Source organism: Anarrhichthys ocellatus, unplaced genomic scaffold (assembly GCF_004355925.1).
Source record: "Anarrhichthys ocellatus isolate YVR2014 unplaced genomic scaffold, GSC_Weel_1.0 scaffold39, whole genome shotgun sequence".
Classification (NCBI taxonomy): Eukaryota; Metazoa; Chordata; class Actinopteri; order Perciformes; family Anarhichadidae; genus Anarrhichthys; species Anarrhichthys ocellatus.
The window spans coordinates 969,302-990,938 of record NW_022280069.1 but is presented as its reverse complement, the minus strand read 5'-3'; the positions used below and the strand labels follow the sequence as shown (position 1 = coordinate 990,938).

Here is a 21,637-nt window from a genome sequence, read left to right as displayed (position 1 = left end):
CTTCTTTGTTTTTCATTTGACCGTCCCTCTGTAAAAGCACCACGTCCTCAACGACACACGGGGAATGAAGTACAAGTCAGAAAGTCCATTTTGGAGGCCACAACACGCCACAGAGTTTTATAACACTCAAGAGACCTGAACCCTCTCAACTGGTCTTTCTAGGGACTCCGCCTCTCAAACTAGGTCTCCATGTGCCATTCTTTCTTGTGTTCCTCTCTGTCCCGGGCCCCATGCCCACCACTGACCGGGCACACGAAATAACCAATCCCCATGCAGCCGGGTCAGTGCCACTCCAACAGGAGACGGCTGGCACTGGTGCTGGCCCCCTTTTTCTTTTTTTCTTTCTTTTTTTTGCTGGGTAAGGGGGTTGGGAAACCTCACTGACCCAAGGCAATCCTCTTTCAGTGAGCCCATGAGGCTGCTGGGACAGGATGAAAGGTTTAAACGTACAAAAAGCCCATTGGTTAGATTTATAACGTGGTTAGAAGCAGCTGTGATCTGTCTGAGAAATGTCCATGCAGGGGTCTGTGCTCGCGGTGGGGAAATGCCTCGCCTGTCTGGAGTTTATTCGTAAGTAACGTTTGTCTTTTGGACAAGTTTGGACTCCACATGTGCACCTTTATTAATCATTTTCATGCAGGGAAATCTCTTGGAAGTGGTCATGCATTTCATTCCGCCCTGAGGGTGGGATTTGGACACTGGGGGGGATGCAGTGGTGTTTTTGTTTTTTTTATTCGGTTACTGCAGGAATGTGCAGAGGAAAAGAGGGGGGCGGTGTGGTGCGATGGGGAAAGTGCCCGACTCTGGAATAATTATGGATTTATAATATTATTTATATTCCCAGAAAGTTACCTCATAATTTACTTCTCCCCAATCCACGCTGCAGAATCCCTTCATCTGAGCCAACAATGAGCCCATCGGACGCGTAAAGCTGAAAGGTCAGACCCGGTTTCTGTGTTTGCTTCGATCGTGTTTGGATGCAGTTTTACGTCATTACACCGACCGTGACTGAGTGTTTCGATCTCTACTAAAAAACTATTTTTCTCAGTAAACTCACTCCCTTCCGCTCGTGCAGAGACCCCGGAGGGTTTTACTCGAAAGTCACTCCCATTTATAGGAACAGAACGCGTCTTTGCCAAATAGTACTTCCGAATCCTTCGTAAAGCCACGTTTCCTCACTTCAAACATAATAAACACGCTCGTGTCGTCGGGTATCGAACCTCTCGTGTGCTCTGGTGCAGTTCATCGGCTCTGCACAAGTTTACAGCTTTGATTTGTCCTTTCTCCACAATTTAAATATGATAATATTTGTATTGGGGATATATGTTTTTATTCACTTTCATGCTCTTTTCCTGTGTTTTCTTTATTTATCTTCCTCTTAACATTATGTAAACTTATGGGAAAAGTTGCAAATTGCATTGACTTAAGTACTGTACTTAAGTATTGTCTAGTACTTCTACTCCACACAATACAGAGACAAAATGACACTGCGTTTATTTGAAAGTAATAGTTTCTGGTTGTTGTGGTGATGATTGGCTTATAAAATATGATGCACTGCTAAAAAATGAAACCATTAATTAACAATAATATTAGAATAATAGTCTGAGGAGCCTCCTGCTTTGTGAGGACTTGTATTGAGACTTTATGCACATTTTGCTGATAGTACTTAACTTTTACTTGAGCAAAAATATGAATGGGGTTTGCTGACAAGTGATTTATGAATATTAACACGATTATCAGCTTTACAGTTACAAAGTCCCTTACAATACAATGATCTATTGAAGATGATCAGATAAAACTAAGTAAGCTAAAACAATACCGTTATAAATAAATAACTGAAAAGGCAGCTTTTAAAATATGCTTATGCTTTCCTGGTTTCCTCAGACGAGATATTGAGTCTTGGAGGTACAGCAGCTGAATAGTTGTACACAGGAGAGGTTGTGTGTCCCTCAGGTGTTTAACGTCACACTGCTCTTTGTTTGCAGAAATACGATGGGACAGAAAGTTGAGTTGACACAAGCTGGATGGTTTCTCTGTGCAGTTTAAAACAGGATGTCCTCCCTGGTCACAGTTTGGACAAAGGAGGATCCCCACAGGCTCATTCCTCCAAGTCATGTGGTACAGTAGAAATAAGTCAAAGGCAACTTGGACTTATGAGACCTTGAGGACATCCCAGAGTGATGTGAAGTAACTTCCTGTATTTTACCACAGTGGGACTTGGTCACTGAGTTCATCACTGTGGTCATCACTGTCATGAGTTCAATACAGTTTGTTTTTAGCCATGCTAGCTGCATAGCTCTGGCAATGTTTGTCTGTTGGTTTGTCCTCCACTGGATTGCCATGAAGTTGTTTTTTTTGCAGACATCCATGGTTCCAAGAGGATTGCTAATTTTATTTCAGTAAAAGTAGTCTTTCATCACTGCTCTCACTGTTGGTTGTTAACTGGCTTTTTCTACATGTTATTCTTTTTGTTTGTCATCGGTGCCACCGGGTCTGATCCCGCGTGAAATCAGAAGCAGACCCTGCTGCAGTATAAAGGGAGTCTGGTGTTTGGAAACTCTAGCGCTTTTGTCCACAGGGAAAGTTCTTTGTATAGTAGCTTTAAGTAAAAGTGCATTCAAATAGACTTAATGTACAAAACGTAAAGGTAAGCTATCTATTATTGTAATATGGCCCATTACAGATTCATAAGTATAATTTATCACTGGATTATGATTAGTGACGTTAATATGTTCAATTTTATGTTGCAGCTGGTAAATAAGGTGTGGATAACTTAACTTAAACTTCTTGTACTGTTGAGAGGCAATCAAAACGCTCCAAAGCTCAGATATTGTACCTTTAACTTTTGTTAAGTATGTTTTTGGATGCAAATATTTTTGCACTTTCACTCTCGTACAATTTTGAAGAGTATGTCCACCCTTTAAGTAAACAAATGAAAGAATGCATTTCAAATTGCAGTGTTTGAATCACAGATTTTGCTCAGTTCCACCACATTAACATTTTTTACATCCTTCCAATTCTCTCCCCCCTCCTATTGTTACCTGGGGCGCGCGCAGGAGGCGTCGTGGATCACGCACGGCTCGTGTTGATGTTGCTTCAGTGATCCTCGTGAGCACCGAGCAGCGCTTCTTACTGGCTCGTGCGTGACGAGAACGGGAAAAGGAGGCTGTGGAGCTGGTTACAAAAGAGAGGGAGAGGGAGAGAGAGAGAGCGGAAAGACGGACAGACGGACAGACGGACAGCCGCTACTGTCACACACGAGATAAGCTTTTAGCGTTTTTACGGAGACAGACGCGGGGAGGTATCCTACAACTTCCGCATGCCAGAGGATCGTGGTAAGTCGAAAGAATAAGTATTTGTGTGACTAAAGACGCGAACATGATGTTTCCCCTCGCGGTGCATCGCGGCACTGTTGAGGCGAAGTGTCTTTGCTTTCAGGAGAAGCTGTTGTTCGTCTCCTCACTGTCTTCTGGAGCTGCTACATGTGTTTTAAAAAAAGACAGTGCTTAAAGAATTCCTGGGAAGTCGTGATTAATAATGAACAATGGTGTCATTCTGAGAAGTAGCGCCATGTGACTCGCGGGGTTTTCCTAAATGGTTGCTCTGGAGATGTGTCCAGGCTAAATACACGTGCCGGTTTTTTTTTGTTTTATCCCCCCAACTTGTAGATGTTTCCACATTGTAAGCAGTTGTTCTTGAGCTGCTCTTTCTTAGTTTACAGCCCACACAGGGCGTCAGTCAGGGAATGTGTTGTGTGCTTTGACTCTTTTATTTACACCTTGGTCACCTTCCAGAGATGCATCCATTGTTTTTTCATCTCAATCTAGAGCTGCAACACTTATCAGATTAAGCAAACAACTATTTTGATAATCAATAAATTAATTAAAAGTTATTTGTCTTGCAAAAAATTCCCCAAAACTCCATAATTCCAGTTTCTCCAATATGGGGATTTGCTGCTTTCTGTTTTATGTTGTAAACTGAATATCTTTGGTTTTTAAGGACTGTTGGTTGGAAAAAAAACCAAGACATTTTAAGATGCCACTTTGGTTTCTGGGAAATGGGGATGATCATTTTCTTACATTATCCTGACGTTTTGTAGATTGATCGTTAACCTGCAGATTATTTCCCAGATTTAACTGACGAATAAAATAATCTTTTGCTGCAGACTTTGAAGCCAGACCTGTTCAATGGGGTCGTTTTCTTTATAAAGTGTAGTAGATTTGGGAAGACAAGAAATCCTTGTGCTGCTAGTTGTGTGCAGGTACTACACAGTACTACAGTGGAGGAATGCAGCAGTAGGTGGGGGGTGGGGTACAACGTGCTCATGTCTCCACAACACACTCAGCCGACCTCATATTTGATCAGCAATGACTTGACAAACTGGTTTCTATTTGACACTGTGTTCCTTGTACTTGTCAAAAAGCAGGCGCACACAAGCCAAAGGGAACTTGCTTATACGTGTACTGGGTGTGTGTGTGTGGGGTGGGGGGGGCTCAGTGAATGGAAGTAAAACATTTGTTTTACATTATTACTGTTTGTCACACTTTCCAAGATGCGGAAACTAATACTTTGGACAACCCTTTTCTCTTATGTATTTGGTGTAGTCTGAAGTGACGTCAAACAGCAATATTATTGTTAATATGTAATTGTTGGATGCCAATGGGATGACATAGCATAATCATGATCCCATTGGCATCCAGTAATTGAGCAATGTTTTGGGGGGGGGGGGGGTCTTTGAAAACCCCTGATTGATTTTATAGAATGTCGAAAAATATTTTAATGAACTGTCGGCAGACGTCAGGTTTTGTTGTTTGTCTCCCCAAAATAAAAAAAGCAATACTTTCTTTATTTACTCATGTTGAAGAATAAGAACAAAAATGTTAGTAGGAACCAATCCCTCCACTGACAGTAGCCTCAAAGCAGCGCAGCCAGAGACATGGTTATGTAGCGGGAACTGCTTTCATTCTCATCACTCTTAATTGCTTTAGTCGTTAGTCCTCTCTTCACCGGTGTGAAAAGCAAACAGATTGATGTAGCATGTGGAGGCGTGTTCTGTGGGTGGTTGCCTAAAGGGATTCTGGGGGAAAATGCTGCAGTGAATCAGACATTAAGCAGATGACAGTTATTCATTATGAATAACCACAATGACATTTTTATTTCTTGCGAATTCAAGAGTACAAGGTCCAAATGAATATATTTTTCGTTTCTGAAATGGTGCATTAATCGGTGAACCCAAGCAGCGGTCAGTTATCCGTGTGTGTCAGTTATCCGTGTGTGTGTGTCAGTTATCTGCTGAATGTGTTTCTGCAGGACAGTTGAATGCTCTGTAGTTTGAGCTGCACTACGAGGCACATGCGTCCGCCTGTGTGGACAACATGCTCTCCAGCATAGCCCTCTTATTGTCAGCCTCCGGCCAATAAAGACGTCCATTGAGAAAGGTCACGTGATCGACGTCACGAGTGAGGGGGAAAGAATTTGGGATGTCAAGAGAAGAAGAAAAAGGAAGGAAGTGTTGTTTGGGTCCGTTCAGAATCGCTGCAGAACTCCCAGGTAACAACAGCAGTCTGGAGGCGACGTCTCCTCTGTTAACTCTCTTTGAACCGAACGTCTGACTGAACTGTCAGCGGTTGAGTTGCATTCTGGGTAGCGTAGGAAGTACAAGGAATAAGAATGCGTGGAATAAATTTAAAAAAAAATCTGATTCTGCTCCATCGATTTTTGATCCTCATTTTTTTTAAAACTGTCCATTGACAATAGGACTGCAATGCTGAGTCAGCGGAGCACTCTTTTAAGACGAACATGTGTTTTTCATTCTTCTCTAGTTCACTGGTTTTGATACAAAAAGGTTCAAGAGGTTGAAGGGCTGACTTTCAGCTTTAAAGAGATTATTAGACATTTTGTGAAATGTGCTTATTTGCGTTCCTGCTGAGTAGGTTCAGAAGGGTTCCTGCACGTCTCATTGAGTCAACACACAGTTATTGTCTTACAAAATAACAAGTGTGAAGTAGAGTGTGTTCAGCGGAGGGACGATTTCAGTTTGGGCTTCTTCTTATCTCACGTACCGTAGAGAGGTCAGAACAATTCAAGAGTCATCAATGTCCGTCAAGACAGAGCCCAAATCACATCATGAATAAAACCGCTCTGCTTTGACTGTTTTTATGAAAACACAAATGCTTTGCTAACACGTTATGGAGCGCTAAACATCAAACAGCCAAATATCCTCAGGAAACCACAGTCAACTTCATGTAAGATTGAATAAACCGCTTAAACAGAACGCATTTATCCCGGGCCAAGTTTTAGAAAGGCTGTACAAAGGGAAGGCAAATTGAGCTTTTGAACCCTGTCTGATAGATCTGTATCAGACTAAATGTTTGTCCTGTCTAACTCTGCACAAGTCCATGTGTTTTATGTAATATGAAGTGGAGCACACGGCTTACTGGCTGACTCAGTTACTCCGTCAAGTGAGAAGCATGGCCTCAGAAAGAAAGTTGGGGTGAAGAGGAGTATGTTTTTGGCTTATGCTTGTATGACACTCTGTTACATCTTGGGTTTTTGGAAATCCATGGGGACTTATTTTGTGTGTTTGGTCTTGGGATCGTGGACAGTTGAGCCTTAACGCAAGTTAAGTTGTCTGTTTTTTTTTGTTTTTTTTCAAACGTGTATCAATCACTTCCTGTTGTTTATAGAAGGATCCACATGTTGTGCTGAAGTTTGTGCTCTGGTCCTCCTGAGCTTAAAGCTCTGATAAAATACTCTTGTGTCTGAAGTTTGGCACAGTTTCACCCTCTCAGAACTCTTCTGTGCTGTCAACACTTCTGTGTGTGCATGTTGTTTCTGCATGGGATTAATAGTTGTGTACACGATGTCACATGCACAGGAGAGGCCATGCCCTCATGAGTCTTTCTACTTCATGTCCACAAACATTGAGTCAACTGTCCAAAATGATTTGGCTACTCAAAAGGCTGCACAAGGAGACACAAAACGACTACAAAGAGACTCCACTCTAGATTTGTTTACGGTGTATTTGTTAGGGACAGATACAATATACATAGACAAACTGAAAACAGCTGTCCAATGTAAGTATCATAGTGTTTAAAGCCAATGCTCATTTTCAACACCTGTCCCTACAAGGGCTTTTATTTAATTATGAGATTAGAACACTGAGGTAAAAAAGTGAGACAGGATCCAGCGAGATGCAGTAAAGCTCACATTACAAACATTACATTTAAGAGCTAGACACGAGGACAGGTTTGTTGCTGGATGAATGAAGTTTGCAGCAACTTTCAAGTGATTAGGTAGGGAGTTCCAGGACTTTGTTCCTCAAAGAGACTCAAAATGACCACGAAGAGACTCAAAACGACTACAAACACAAGCTAAACAATTATAAAGTCCCTACATCTGCTCATAATATACACATGATGTCATATAGAGTTATAATCTAATCTACATAGATTCTGCATGCACAGATGTTACCATTCAATAACATACATCCAGATTAGATTTTAAATCGGCTATTGCAATCATCGGCAGCTCACGATGCCGAGGATCTGAATTCTCATGAGCAGTGAACCCAGTGGCTTTTCGTTGCCATTGTCATCATCACACAAGCTGTGGTCTTGTGTGCGTCGGTGTTGTGTTGTGTTGTGTGCTGGTCAGACGTTATCCAGCCGTGATGAATGATGGATTTGTACCAGTGTGCACGCATGTCAGTGCTCCCGAGTATTTGTGAATGTTCTCCATGACAGGATGCTGTGTGTGTGTTTTTGTGTGTGTGTGTGTGTGTGTGTGAGAGAGTGTGAGCTGCCTCATTTCCATCCAGCGCAGCGTGTAACAGTCATCCTTTTTTTTGTGGAGGCTTCAGCCTCCACAAAGCTCACTTTGTCCCCGCTAACAGGCCGGGGCCTGCAGCTGGGTCGCAGCGAGCGGCGGCCTCCTTTGGTTCCTCCCGCACCGCGAGAGAGGAGCCCTTCCACATTTGAGCTGGAATGACAGGAGACCCTCTCAGGTCAGGGGGAACATAACCTAAACTCTGGTGAGACACGGGCAGGGAAATAGCACGACAAGGGTTATAGTCCGGTTATACGCTGGCTTTCAGTTTGAGGAATCTGCTTAGTTGATTTTAAGAAGGTGAAATTGACTTTTACAAGTCTGGGATCACTCGACCAGTGATGACCAATATGTACGTTTTGAATACGTTTTGTTTTGTGCATACTGGATTTTTTGATTTTTTTTTTTTAAGATTTAAAACATTTGGCCAATATTTGTTTGAATGTAAACTCATAACATGACCCCTTACATCTATTTATTGAAGACTCGTGAACAAAATACATGTACTGAGCTGAGCGGGCCATTTCACAGCTTATTATAAACTTGTCAGCTCTGGCGGACAGAGCTTCTTTTCTTTTTTCCCCTTGTTCAATCCTTCATTTTCACCACATTCCTCCAAGTACATCATCTTTGCAGTTTAATGATATAAAGTAGAAGGAGACGGGTGATATGAAGAGATAAATACATAAGAATTAAGAAGAGTACATCAATGTTAAAGTTTGTCCAGTGTGGTTTTTGTCGTATTGTGTAAACAAACACCTCCTTCATATCTGTAATCTGCAATTTGTTATTCATTTAAAAGGTATTTAAAATAATAAAAAATATACATGTAGTTATAGATAGTTAAAGGTAATTAAAACCTGGGGACAGCCTGCTACTCACTCAACCTGCTGAGCGTATCAGAGAAAGACATCCAGATGTTGTCACGCTACAGTTCTACAAAGTTCAAACCATGTTGTGGTGTCAGTAACACTTATCTAATGACGTTCTCTTTCTGTTGACAGAGAAGGGATGTACTGTTTAATATCGGCGCTCTTCTCAAACATGTTATCACGCGCTTGCCTTTTAGTCGCATGGCAGCAATGCCGGCATTCTTCAAACTGATGTGTGGATACGTCTCCAGGGCGCCCACAGTAAGGGATTGTTCTCCGTGCCAGCTTCAGTCAACAAAGACGCCACACTCGAGGACTCTTGTCGTGTCAACTTTAATGCTGATATAATATTTGCCAACGTTGCAAAGATGAACCTGACGAGGTCCAGAAATCCAAATTGTTGCAGCTGTGTTAATGTATTTAATAAGGACTTTTCAATGCAGGACTTTTACTTCTGGAGTATTTTTTACATACTACTATGCTACTTAGATTCAAGTTTTTTTACTGTGAGGAGCTTTTAACTGCTTATAAAACGGTCTCGATGTAACACCGATGCTTCTATATGACCAATATAAGTGAGCGAGACCATCAGTGAGAAGATGTTTCCATATAGTTCTTCTTAATGCTTGTCATCGGTGCGGCCCGGGTCGCATTCTGTACATATCAGATGAAATCATTCAGGTTCACCAGAAACCCCTTTTAGCTCGGACTCCAGCGGGGCCTCCGGCAGAGACCAGCCCGCCATGGACAGACCCAGATCTGGCTCCAGAAGCAGAGCTACGCCTCGCTGAAGAATCCGACCCTGCTGCAGTAAAATGAGGGGTTCTCTTAAGGGAATCGGGTTCTCTTAGACTCTGCCACTTTCATCCACAGGAACCAAGACACAATGAAAGTTCCTTGTAGTAACTTTAAGGATAATACCTTTTACTCCACTTCCAAAGTCTAAATAAAAAGGATGTTCCAAATGTTAGGAGCTACAACCTTAAAAAGCACAGTTCCCTCCTTTTTTAGTTTGAACTTGGAGCGGCGAACAACCAACAAAACCCTGATCACCAGGACCAGCTGGTGACATGGGGGGCTGCTGCAGATCTCAAAGTCATGAACTACTGTTGGGGTGTGCGTCTCATTGTGTGTGTTTCTGTCGTTCGTCTCTGCAGTGTTTCCGGTGTGGCGGGGCATCGGGGTCGGTACTGGCGTCAGAGGCGTGTGGAGCCACGGCTGGGGACCCTCTCTGCAATGGGAGCCTGACGGTCCAGCACAAGGGCCCCGGATGCCGGTGGTTGACTACCCTGTCTGGGTTGTCCTGTGTCGCGGGGGACGCGCCAGGCTCTGGGAGGCTTGTCAGCGAGGGAGGGATGTCATCAGACTGCCTGCAGACATGCTCAGCATCAAGCTGCCCCAGCTCTTTGACATCCACCAGATCCCCAAGGTACGGAAGGAAGGAGGCCTTACGACGTACTCGGACTTACAGTTTGTTTTCTCCTGTTGTAAATCTCAAATGTCCTGTTGTGACGGGATTCTCACTTCAGGAAGTAACCTTCCCCTCACATCTTGAGGCAGATCCTCTAACAATCACTGATTGTAAAATTGGTATTGGGTCACACAAGGTGCTGTGAGCTCAGTTAATTTAATTCAATTTCAATGAAGAAAGAGAGTCCGTCCTTCATCAGAGTCCTGCAGTTCAAGCATCTGTGCTGCTGGCAGACGTTCACCCGGCTGTTGTGCTTATCTGATCGGATAAGAGGTTGTTGTTGAAGTGCTTTTACATCACAATTTCCAAGCAACAGTTTCATGGTGAATAATACAAAATGTGTCCTTGATTTTGTGTTTGTGGAGTTTAAATATTTGAGTTGGTGTATGTTGAAGTAGATTTAGTTTTCATGAACTTAATCTCATTCATGTTTAAAATATGACACTTTGAAAAAGAACCCTCACAAGTTGATTGCACTATTATTTGACGTGCAGGTGTGCGAGGCATAGTTAAAGGTACTGAAATGCTCTACGGCAGACTATTGACAGTGTTATCAGATCGCCTCCAGCTTGGGAGAATATTTCCACTGTTGTCCTCTTTGTTTATCTCTCTTCTTAGCACGTCCAACTAGAAGTTCTGCTCCACAATTTTTTTGAAATATTTTTACAAATTTACACGGGTTTCTCTAAACTATCATTTATTTTCTTGTGAAATGTTTGATGCTTTAATAGTTATTCAAACAAAACAAATAAATGTTCTTAAGAATCAGACCTGCAAACTGTGACGAGTGGCTGCAAGTAGACGCTGCTTTGTCACAAAGACCGAACAACAGTGCTGCTGCAATATTTAGCTGTTGTTTAGAATTTAGGAAAGGCTCGATGCCTCTCTGAGGATTTCTAACTTAAGTTCGGACGCTTCTGTAATAGCTGAATTCCTGTCCTAAGATGGGATAAGATAAGATAATCCTTTATTAGTCCCGCAGCTAGGAAATGAGTTTCTGTAATACCCAAAAATCCTAATTGTCACCCTAAAGTGAGATAAGACAGGAAGTCCGACTTTCAGGTTCTGTAATGGGGGTCTGCTTGGTCCTCAGGTGTTCACGGAGGAAAGCATCATCTCTGGATACCGTCACCCGCAGAGCTCAGCGCTGGACTGCGTCCTCAGCAGCTTCCAGATGAACAACGAGACGGTCAACATCTGGACCCACTTCTTGCCAACATGGTGCGTGCAGCAACCTGGACATCATTGTTTTATTTTAAATTTCTCAAGTGTTCATTTTCATGTGTCTATTTTGTTCGGTGTGTTATTGGCTTGTTGTACCAAAACATCTAATATGTGACAATGACGACGGCTCATCATTAATTTATGTGCAACTTAGTTCCAAAATATATATTTTTTTATTTCAAGTAGCACTAACATATTCCTATACTCACACTTTTCCCTCAACAAAAGACATCAAATGATTTTTATTGAAGGCTGAGGCTGGAGCAAAGCTAAACAAGGCTAAAACTGACACACGATGACATCCCAGCTGTAAGAACTTGACAGAGTGTGTAAGGATCAGTGGAAGCATGAGGGGCTTTGTTGACTATCGGAGATGTAATCCCTTAACTCCTTTGTAATGCTGGAGGGGAAATAAACAGGTGCTAAAATGTCCTGTCAAGATTTTAAAAAAAGTTGAGGCAGGATCCCCAAAAAATCCGATAAGCCTGAATCCTAACAAACAGGAGACTGATTCCAGGGCGACCGATAAGTCAAAGTACAACAGCCCTGAAAAGTCGAGTGTGGGACGGAGCCGGACAGAAGCAGTTTGAGTTGATTGCTATAAACATACTGAAAAGAAATGACAAACTGGTGTTTTGCAGGTACTTCCTGTGGCGCTTATGTGTCCTCTGCTCCACTATGAACTTCCTGACCGACAGCTACACCTGGCCCCTTCTGGTGCACATGCTCCTCATCTGCATTTACCCCTTCACCTCCTGCTGTGCGCACACCTTCAGCACCATGTCCCCAGAGTCCCGACACATCTGCTACTTCTTTGACTACGGAGCGATCAGCCTTTACAGTCTGGGTAAGTCCTCGGACACAATGACGAAATCCTAAAAATACATCTATATTTACAGTGCAAAACACTCTGAACTTTAATCTTTTCTTGTTTTTCTTATTTATTTTGAAGGACTTTGGTGCAGGATTAGCATCTTATATGCGTTTTCTCCCCTATACTACTCTTCACCTATTACTTTGGGATTTTCTGGAATGTCACGAAAGCCTTTTTCCTGTCTGGGGGGGGGGTCAGCATTCATGTCTCAGGGCCTACAATCCAGGAGAAAATCTGCTCAAACCAATTTCAAAATCTGTGTATGTTAAGATAAAAAGCATTTTGTTGCATTTTAACTACATTTTAAGGGGAAAGAGATAATCAACATGCAAAGGAAAATATTTGCTTGTGACCAAAATGGACATCGAGATCAACTGTCTTTGGAAAACGGGTCTAACTAATATTGTGTCATCTAAATCATGTAAAAAAGGAAACTACTTAATGTCCAGGATGTAACTGTATGATGTAAAAGTTGGTTGTTCCGCCTCTTGTTTAAACCGACTCGTGAAGGCGGACACTTTGTTCTTACACCTAAACGGTACTGGCAGGTCGATTGATGAGTAAATATCTTATGAACATTACTGTCCTTACTACTTGAGACCAGCAGGTTGAAGTAAACTCTAAGCTGGCGTATTATTATTTTGCCGTTTGTAGTAATCATCAATTCCTCAGAACGCTGACACAGCATCTTTTAAAAGAAGTATAATGTGTTATTTACCTGGCGAATGACATTGCAGAACATTCAGAGCACTGTTGCCTATTTATGTATATGTTGTATTTGCCTTTTGAACACAGCTGTGTGTGTGTGTGTGTGCGTGTGCGTGCGTGCGTGTGCGTGCGTGTGCGTGCGTGTGTGCGTCAGCTGGATGTGATCGGGCCATGTCTGATTTCCATATCCTCTCAAAGCCCATGCAATAGTAACTCCTTTCTGCCTCCCTCCTGTTTCATGACTTATCTGCACCCAGGGCACCGTGTGTTTGACCCGACAGCCATTTCTCCTATGAACAGTATTTCCCTATCACTGTATCAGCCTTTACAGAGGAATTTGGAATTTCAACAAAGTGTCTGTGAAGTATTCACTACTTGTTGCACATGTGGTCATTTGAAAACCAGTTCCTGCAGCATCTGCTGTCACTGTTTGTCTGCCTATTGGCAGGCGAGTACGTACGTGCGTGCAAGACCTTTCATTTTGTCTGTGCTCCACTTTTTATATTCAGACATAATTGTTAAGGCGAGCCTGTCTATCACCAGTGTGTGCATTTCAGATTACACGGTATTGTATTTGTCTTTACGGGTGGGTTTATGGTTGGGTACCGAAAATCGGTGTCAATATGGCACAACAACAACATCCACAGGCACGCGAAAGCTTCTTCTTGTTCTTCTTTGAGGCGTAGTGGCGGTTGGCAAACAATAAATTGGCGCATTAGCGCCACCAACTGGTAAAATAAAATTAGTCAGGAGAGGTGTCGTATTTTGCCAGAGAAGGCAAATATGCTCATATTTCTGCAAAAGAATTGCTGAAGTTTGAAGCTGTAATGTGTGTACAGTGTGTGTGTGTGTGTGTGTGTGTGTGTGTGTGTGTGTGTTTTGTATTTATTTATATTTATTTAAGTATACTGTAAACTGTTGTTCACAGTTAATATATTGTTCATAGTTTGAAGTTAAAAAGTTTGAAGCTGTAGTTTGAAGCCAAGTGTTTTGTATTTATTTATATTTATAGTATACTTTAAACAGTTAATATATCGTTCAATTTGAAGAAAAAATGTTGCCTTGGCAATAAAAAAAAGCCTTTCTTTAATGTTGTCAATCGTCGTTTTGTGCTTTTTTAAAATTATTTTTTAAGTATCGGTTCAGGCACCGTTTAGGCACCGGTATCGGAAAAAACCCAAACGATACCCATCCCTACATATAAGACCAGCAGTCAAACATTAACTGAGGGCCTCTTCAGTTCCCGTCACAAATGGTGTGGTGGTCCCCTGCAGACTGATCCTTAATCTACCACAAAGCCTCTTAGTGCCAAGATTTGCCCAGTTTAAAATGTTCAAAAGTCCATCTCGGGGATAAGGGCTGTAAGAAGGTTTTCTCACAGCAGGACGGACAAAACAAACACATTACTGATGAAGTCTTTCCACACAGTGCAGCAGATGCTCTCTAGGCAAGGAGGAAGCTGCTGCGCTGCTTCTCTTTAAGTACACGTCTTCAGAGTCTTTTTCAGTCCACCGAGGAGCTTTGAAGAGGGCCGATCCTGGCTTGGAATTACAAACTTTATTGACACCTAGTGGTTGTTTCAGAAAACACACTCGTATATTGTCTCTGCCACAAGAACAAAAATCTACAAGTTGTGGCTTTAAATACTCAAATGGACAAGTGTGAATATTTTAATGCACAGCTTTATTTTCGTTTTAATTGTATATTAAACACCTTTTCATTCATTTTTTTTTTTACTGTAGTTTATATGTGATAAAATGCTCTCCTCACTCTTATTATCGCAGTGAATGTTTGCGCTGTGTTGGTTTGTGTAACAGATTGTATAAGTTTGTTTGCATATTAAAATACAGTACTCATAAAAGATATGCCATTTGCATTTATACAAAGATGCTTTCGTCTACATAAACTCTGATATATACGTGAATTTAAAGAAAAGCTCATGCAGGAGAGGAAGGAAGCTGAACGTTGAAACAAGAACCTCCTATAATGACGTTAAGCTCTCAGATCAAATCAACTCATATTTATGTTTGAATGTCCTGTGTTTGCTGTCAGGTTGTGCCATAAGCTACGGATACTACGTCATGCCAGAGTGCCTGGTGAACAGCTGGCTCCATCAGCATTTTGTCCTCATCGCCCTTGGAAACACTCTGTTCTGTACCAGTATGTCCTGCTACTCCAGGTGAGAGGCTGCTGCACACAGAGCATCCGCCTCTGCCTCTGGCCAAGGATCTAGAATACTTTCTTCTTCTTTTTTTTCAATATTTAAGTTTTGGAATAACTGTCAGGAGTTTAGGTAAATGCAAGCAGATGTTCTCAAGGAAGTTGACCGTGAATTAGTTCTTGAACATCAGGCCTCAAGGATTGAAAACGAATGTCAGGACAAATACTGAATAAGACTTATCACGATTGAAACTCCGCATTTTCGCCATCATGTGACACTTAAACTCTTCACTGAAACACAGACAAATTTAATTATTTTACTGACTTTATTACACACTGATCAACAGTGAACTGCTGCGTCAGTCTGACCTCAGCTTGTGCACCTCAACATGCTCTTAAAGCATCTTATAGCAGATTTATCTGTGTAGAACATGTTTTGTCCTCAGATCAATCTTTATGTAAACATAAAACTAATATGAAATTGATTAATACTGTGGTTTACTCCTGCACTGTTGATTGGTGGTGAGGAGTCAATGACAGTATGTAGCTGAAACACATGGTTGGAGAACTGTGTAAGAATATCCATAATGTTTAGATCTATTATTTTGGGAATTAACTTGAGTACTCTTTACGACCACACTCGGAAGAAAACAAAAATATTTAGTTCACCCTCTTGTTATTTAATACTACAAGACTACACTGCATGTGAAAACAACAGGGTTAAACTGTGACGCAATTGCCACATAGCGCCATCTCCTGGAGTGTCAAGTCTGTTCAATTTCCGTGGTATATATTTTAGCTAAGAAAACTGTGTGAAGTTATTTTTATTTTAATTCATATTTTAACTTGGTGGTATTGTTTCAGGTTAGTTTTTCTGAAAGGATATTGTTTTATTTAGTTTCAGTTTGAAAAAAAAAAAGTATAGATTTTTTAGTTTACGATGATTTTTATTCTATAATCGTGACCACCACACACACTGACATTGTAAGGTAGAGAATGGTACCAATATATGTACAATAAGCTAGTATTGTCCATAAGCTAACATTACAATCTTCTAGAATAGAAGGGTAATTAGTATGTTTGTGTACTTTTGTTTCTGTGTTCTTTTTACTATGTATAGATCAAAATGAATAAAAACAGCTGATTGCTGCCCTCCGTCTGTCTCCACAGGTTCCTGGAGCTGCAGTTCCCACAAAGAAGCAAAGCTCTGAGGACCGGAGCGTTTATCCTTCCTTTTATATTCGACACGGTTCCTCTGTTTTACCGGGTGAGTGTCCTCATCGTCACACGGTCTGCTTTCAGATATGAAAACAATGTGGATATTACACATGGACACGCACACTGATATATTTGTGAAATTTTTCTTTTCAGATTGTATTTGACTTTGAAATCTGTTTCTGCGTGTAGATCATTCTGTGCTGCGGCGGGACCTGCGTCCCGAGCGACGCCTTCTCCAGGCACTGTTACCACCTCCTCTTCGCCTTCCTCACCTGCTTCCTGTTTACCGCCAACTTCCCGGAGAGGCTGGCCCCGGGACGCTTCGACTACTTCGGTACGTCCGCCATGGATTGTGTTCGAGGTCGATGTAACTGGCCTGTTTCACTTTGCGCAGCACGTGCTGATAAGTGCTTCAAATGTTAATGCCCTCACTGAGGAAATAATGACAAGTACATTGTAGGAAAGTGTGTAAGAGGATTCATCCCCAGAGAACACTTTTACTCAGCAGTTCCCAGGAGTTATTGAGTGCAACTTTGTGACTTTCAAGTTTGAAAAAGAGCAGGCGTATAAAGGAATAAAACATCCAATTATATACTGAGCACCACGTGCTGTTAACAATGTGCTCCCAGCTGTTAAGTTAGAGCAGCTTTACGGTCAGCATGGGGCTCTATCTTTTATATCTGCTGTCTTTTGCATAATTTGAATAATTAAATCAACGAATGAATGAATTATTAATGGTTTGATCTGCAATGGATAGTTTAATGTTGTTGGTGATCTGACCATTCTACACTATGTGCCTTCTGTTGCATTTTTTAAAGCTCTTATAATTTGTCATAATAATGATGTTATTATGGCCAGGTGATATATATTTAAATAGCTTGTTTAGTTTGACCAACAGTCTAAAACCCAAAGAGATTCCGTTTACTTTATAAATCACAAAGAAAAGCATCAAATCCTCACATTTTTGAAAACAGAGAAAGGTAATGACGGCATTTTTACTTGAAAAATTACAAAAAGGATGATCAAAATATCTCCCCAACGCTCTCTCGTGGACTGAATGCTCATGTGTTTTGGGGGAGGGGCTGGAGGGAGGGGCCGGGATTTTTTCCACTTGTATATTTTGAAAATGTAGCTTTTTGCTGGTTTCTCATAAATTGCCACCCTTGGTTGTATGTTTTGTAGATGTGCTTATTGGTTAATCGACTAATTGTTTCAGCTCTATTTGAAAACAGAGTTTGCACATATCGGTGCAGAGGTGAGATTCAGACAATTTTAGATCAATCATGTCCTACACTGAGTCGTGTCCTCTCTCCTCACACAGGCCACAGCCACCAGCTCTTCCACGTCAGCGCCGTGGTGGGGACCCACTTCCAGATGGAGGCCGTGATGGCAGACATGACGTCGCGGCGGACGTGGCTGCTGGCCCACGGAGTGATGCCCTCCTTCCTGGGGACCATCGGCGTACTCGTCGCCAGCCTCGTCCTCAACCTGGGCATCATCGGCATCTTCAGCGCCCCGCTGCTGTGGAAGCCCTGCCACGGCCCCAACCAGCCGCGCACGTCAAAGAGCGAGTACAAGGAGCAGTGAGGGCGAGTTTCCCACCAACGGCCACAAAATGTCTCATTCACTTTCCAAAGGAAAGGTTTGTCTGTCTCAGTGTGTGTGTGTGTGTGTGTGTGTGTGTGTGTGTGAGATGACTATTAATGCCACTAGTTTTATCATTCAGACGTAAAGACTTAGAGATCCTGTTCAGTGCTAACGCATTTGTCTAACACACCTGATACATCTGTTCATGTGTTTGCTCAGCAGCTGAGGACCCAGTCGCTCTCATCGAAGCCCTTTTCTGATGTCACGTTGAGCTCGTATGTCTACCATGTACAAAATGTCTGTTTAATTTATTTTTACGGTTCCTCAATGGGCATTTTGAAAAAGGCTCTGGGTTGAAGGACGCATGCTGTAGCAACACTAGTGCGTTATTGTAGACCCACATTTAATGTACGATGTTTACAGTGGACCACTGCAAGTTTAAAACTGGAAACATCTAATGTCGCAGTTTGCAGGGATTATATTTGGAATAACTGACGTTTATTATTGTGCATGTGCTAGGCCAGAACCTCCTTTTACTTCATTAAGGATTTATTGAAAATGTTCTCTGTCACTGGACTACTTGGCTCGTGTGGTTGTTCTACGTACAAACTGTCTTCAGCGTAGACGGCCCTCGTTCAAGTCTCTGTAACGTAATGCAGCTGGTATACAGTATAGCATATACAGTATAGCATATACAGTATAGCATATACAGTATATCCACGTATTCATTCCACTCAGCAGGGATTGCCATTGATTTGCAGGTCACGTGCTTCTTTTTTTCCTGATTGCCTGCCCTGTTATGAACCCCACAATCTGCCCTCAGACAAAAAATATTACAGCGCGACGGTGATTAAAAGACGGGTACCATTTTGGTTTTTTTTAATAACCGTTTGTTTCCATGACAACGCCATGGTGGCCTCGTGCCCCCTGAAGGTCTTGAGTATTATTTTTTTTGGGCGTCCTGAGCAAACGGCACCATTTTCTCTTGTTCTTCCGTCACGCATCATAAGACCTGTTGGGAACAGTTATCACGGACAAAAGCACTTAAACTCAGTGGTTGTGTTTTGTAATTTATAAGCTTTTGAATGTTTCCAGTTAATTTTCCAACACCTGTGGTTTATTACTGAAGAGTTTTAAGTTAAAAGTAAGTTTAGCCGTAGTCCGGGTCGTGTTAATATCACGGGAGTACTGTGGTGTTGCAGTATTGTGGTGCATACATAGTATTACAAACCAGTCCCACTCATGTACTGTGGTTATCTTGTCCCATGAGACTGTTGTATCGGCTACATTTACCACGGAAATAACGATTACATATTCATAGAATTGTGTTATATTTATCTTTTTTTTTTCCAGTTGCATAGACGGGGATGAAGATGAAGGTTTTTCTCTTTTTGGGAATAGATTAAGTAACTATAGTTCTTTAAAAATGAACTGTTATTGTGACGGTTATTGAGCTCTGTGTCCTTAAAACACGTGAGAAAAGTGCAGGCAGATTATTTCAGTAGGTTTCCAACTTGAGTCAACTTGTATTGTAAAATTTAAAAAAAAGGTACCACAGCTGAAATTATTAGTTTAGTTAAGTAATCCATTCGTTGACTGACTGAACTATTTTGATATTAGTTTCATCATTTGAGAAACTTTTCAGGCCAAAATGCAAAACATTTGCTCCATTTGTTCCAGCTTCTTATTTTATATCATTATAAATTTAATATTTTTTGGTTTTGGGCCTTTTTGGAAAAAACTATGGAAATTGTGATACCAGTGTCTTTTTTTTTTTTTTAATTATTTTTGTTAGATAGTTTATCGACAAACAATTGATAAAGAAAGAAACAACATATTATTATGAAAAATGGGTCAAAATTATCTCAGATTTTTCCACTTGTTTTAAGAATATAAACATTCTACAGACTCGATAATGGACACAAATGACTTGATAAGATGCATAAATTAGAAATTCGTTAATTAGCTCATCATAGCGGTCATATCGGTAGCCTACTGTATATACAGCCGATGCTTCAGAGACGGGCAAAGAAGTATTGTTTAATAGGTTTGAATGGGAGACAGGACATGTGTGTTGTAGCTCTAACATACTGCAGGCACAGATTCCAACAATGCTCATTTTACTTGACAAACTGTTTGGAAGGCTCATTTGTATAAAATCGCTTTTAAAGCATGTTTTGCACACATTTACTCTTAATTCCACCATTAACACCAGTAGTTCGAACACACAACCCACAGGAGGCGCTCGACACACACTCACACACAAAGGTCTTTTTGGTATAAGAGGTATAAGAGGGGTAAATGCATGTGCTATTATGGGAATGCGGTGTGCCACAGGTCCATGTTGGACGCTGAAGTAGGAAGGTCGGAGGCAGAGTGAATGTGTAGAATCACAAAGCGCACACTGTTGTATTAGAACAGAGGATTTGTTTTCAAGGTTAGTGTGCAGAGTATAAAAGTATCAGACAAAACGGAGTAGTATTTGTCCTCAATGTGGTTTCCACCGACTCTCTTTCTGTTTTACCCCTACCGAGCGTTGATCGATTTTTATTTTCTCTCCGGTCATCATCTTACAGCGGTCCTCGGTTTGACCCTGTTGGTTCTTGGAATTTCATCATTACTGGCTCCTATTGTGGTTCTTTGCTATCGACCCAAACTAGTTGGAACTCTTTTATTTCTGAGTTGTTGTTGTTGTCGTTTGTTTTATTTCGCCGTCATCTCTCTCATCCTCAGCCGTCTGGTGCCTGCACTGTTTCTCAGCAGTTTGACGGTCATGAAGGCCTCCACATCAAATAGGTCGATGCTGATGACGCCTTACTGAGTTGCATTTTTTACATTTATTTTTGACCAAATGATCAATTCCAAGCCCAGAAATTCTCCAGACCAGTTCACTGTTAAAGGCTACTTGTCATGTAAACCTCGTTGGTTTACTCCTCAGTGGACGAGCAGATTCAGGTTTAAATGATCAGGAACACCGGGCACTTTTCTTCTGACAACATAAAAGAGAAGAATTCAGCGTATTGAAGGATGTTTGAAAACGTGGAATGGAGAGCAAAGATGAGTGCGGGATGAAACATTTGATGCAACAAGAATTCAAAACGGGATTTGAAAGATTCATTGGTGCCTTTTAACAAAAAAAAAAAACATTTTATACAACCTTTATTTTTGTACGAGGCAACAAACTACTCTTAAAATGTATAAATACTTATTTGTTCTTTGCTGTGAATAATTTGTAATTTGCTACTTTGTTCTACTAGACTTGTGCAATAAATTAAACCTTTTATGAGTTTAACGATTGTCACTGGAATAATTGTCTTAAACAGACTGGATGCTTTTTTACATTTGTACCATGTAGCCTACTTAAGGTGGTGTCCTCAAATGTCTTTTATTGTCCGACCAACACTCCAAAACACAAAGATATTCAATTCAATATTGTGTATGACAAAGAAAAAATGACCAAAACAAATGATTCCCCTATCAAAATATAATAAATAAAAATAAAATACATTTTCTTACCATTGATTATTCGGTTCAGCTTTACTTTTGTATACTTGTATACAACACAGATATGCAACTTGTCCTCACGTAGATATCTACAACCATGCAAAATACTAAAATATATTCTCAAAATTATAATTTGGTTAAAAAAAAAAAAAGGGGCAAATGTATTGTTTTTGTTTTGCAAATCCTTCATTT

General features: G+C 41.1%; 1 protein-coding gene across 4 annotated transcripts; it reads left to right on the top strand.

Annotated features, from left to right (window-relative positions):
• The first annotated feature begins 71 nt into the window (after nt 1–71).
• Nucleotides 72–21,237, top strand: paqr6 (progestin and adipoQ receptor family member VI). Of its 4 annotated transcripts, none has more exons than XM_031867345.1 (8): nt 72–570; nt 9,857–10,128; nt 11,264–11,391; nt 12,036–12,241; nt 15,029–15,155; nt 16,307–16,403; nt 16,544–16,688; nt 17,676–21,237. In XM_031867345.1, the coding sequence occupies exons 1-8, from the start codon at nt 510–512 to the stop codon at nt 17,939–17,941; spliced, it is 1,302 nt and encodes a 433-aa protein (XP_031723205.1). In that variant the 5' UTR covers nt 72–509; the 3' UTR covers nt 17,942–21,237. The 4 variants fall into 4 exon arrangements, 3 of the variants coding, with proteins under 3 accessions (XP_031723205.1, XP_031723207.1, XP_031723206.1); XM_031867347.1 differs by lacking the exon at nt 72–570 and adding an exon at nt 738–938; XM_031867346.1 differs by lacking the exon at nt 72–570 and adding an exon at nt 963–3,335.
• Nucleotides 21,238–21,637: the final 400 nt, after the last annotated feature.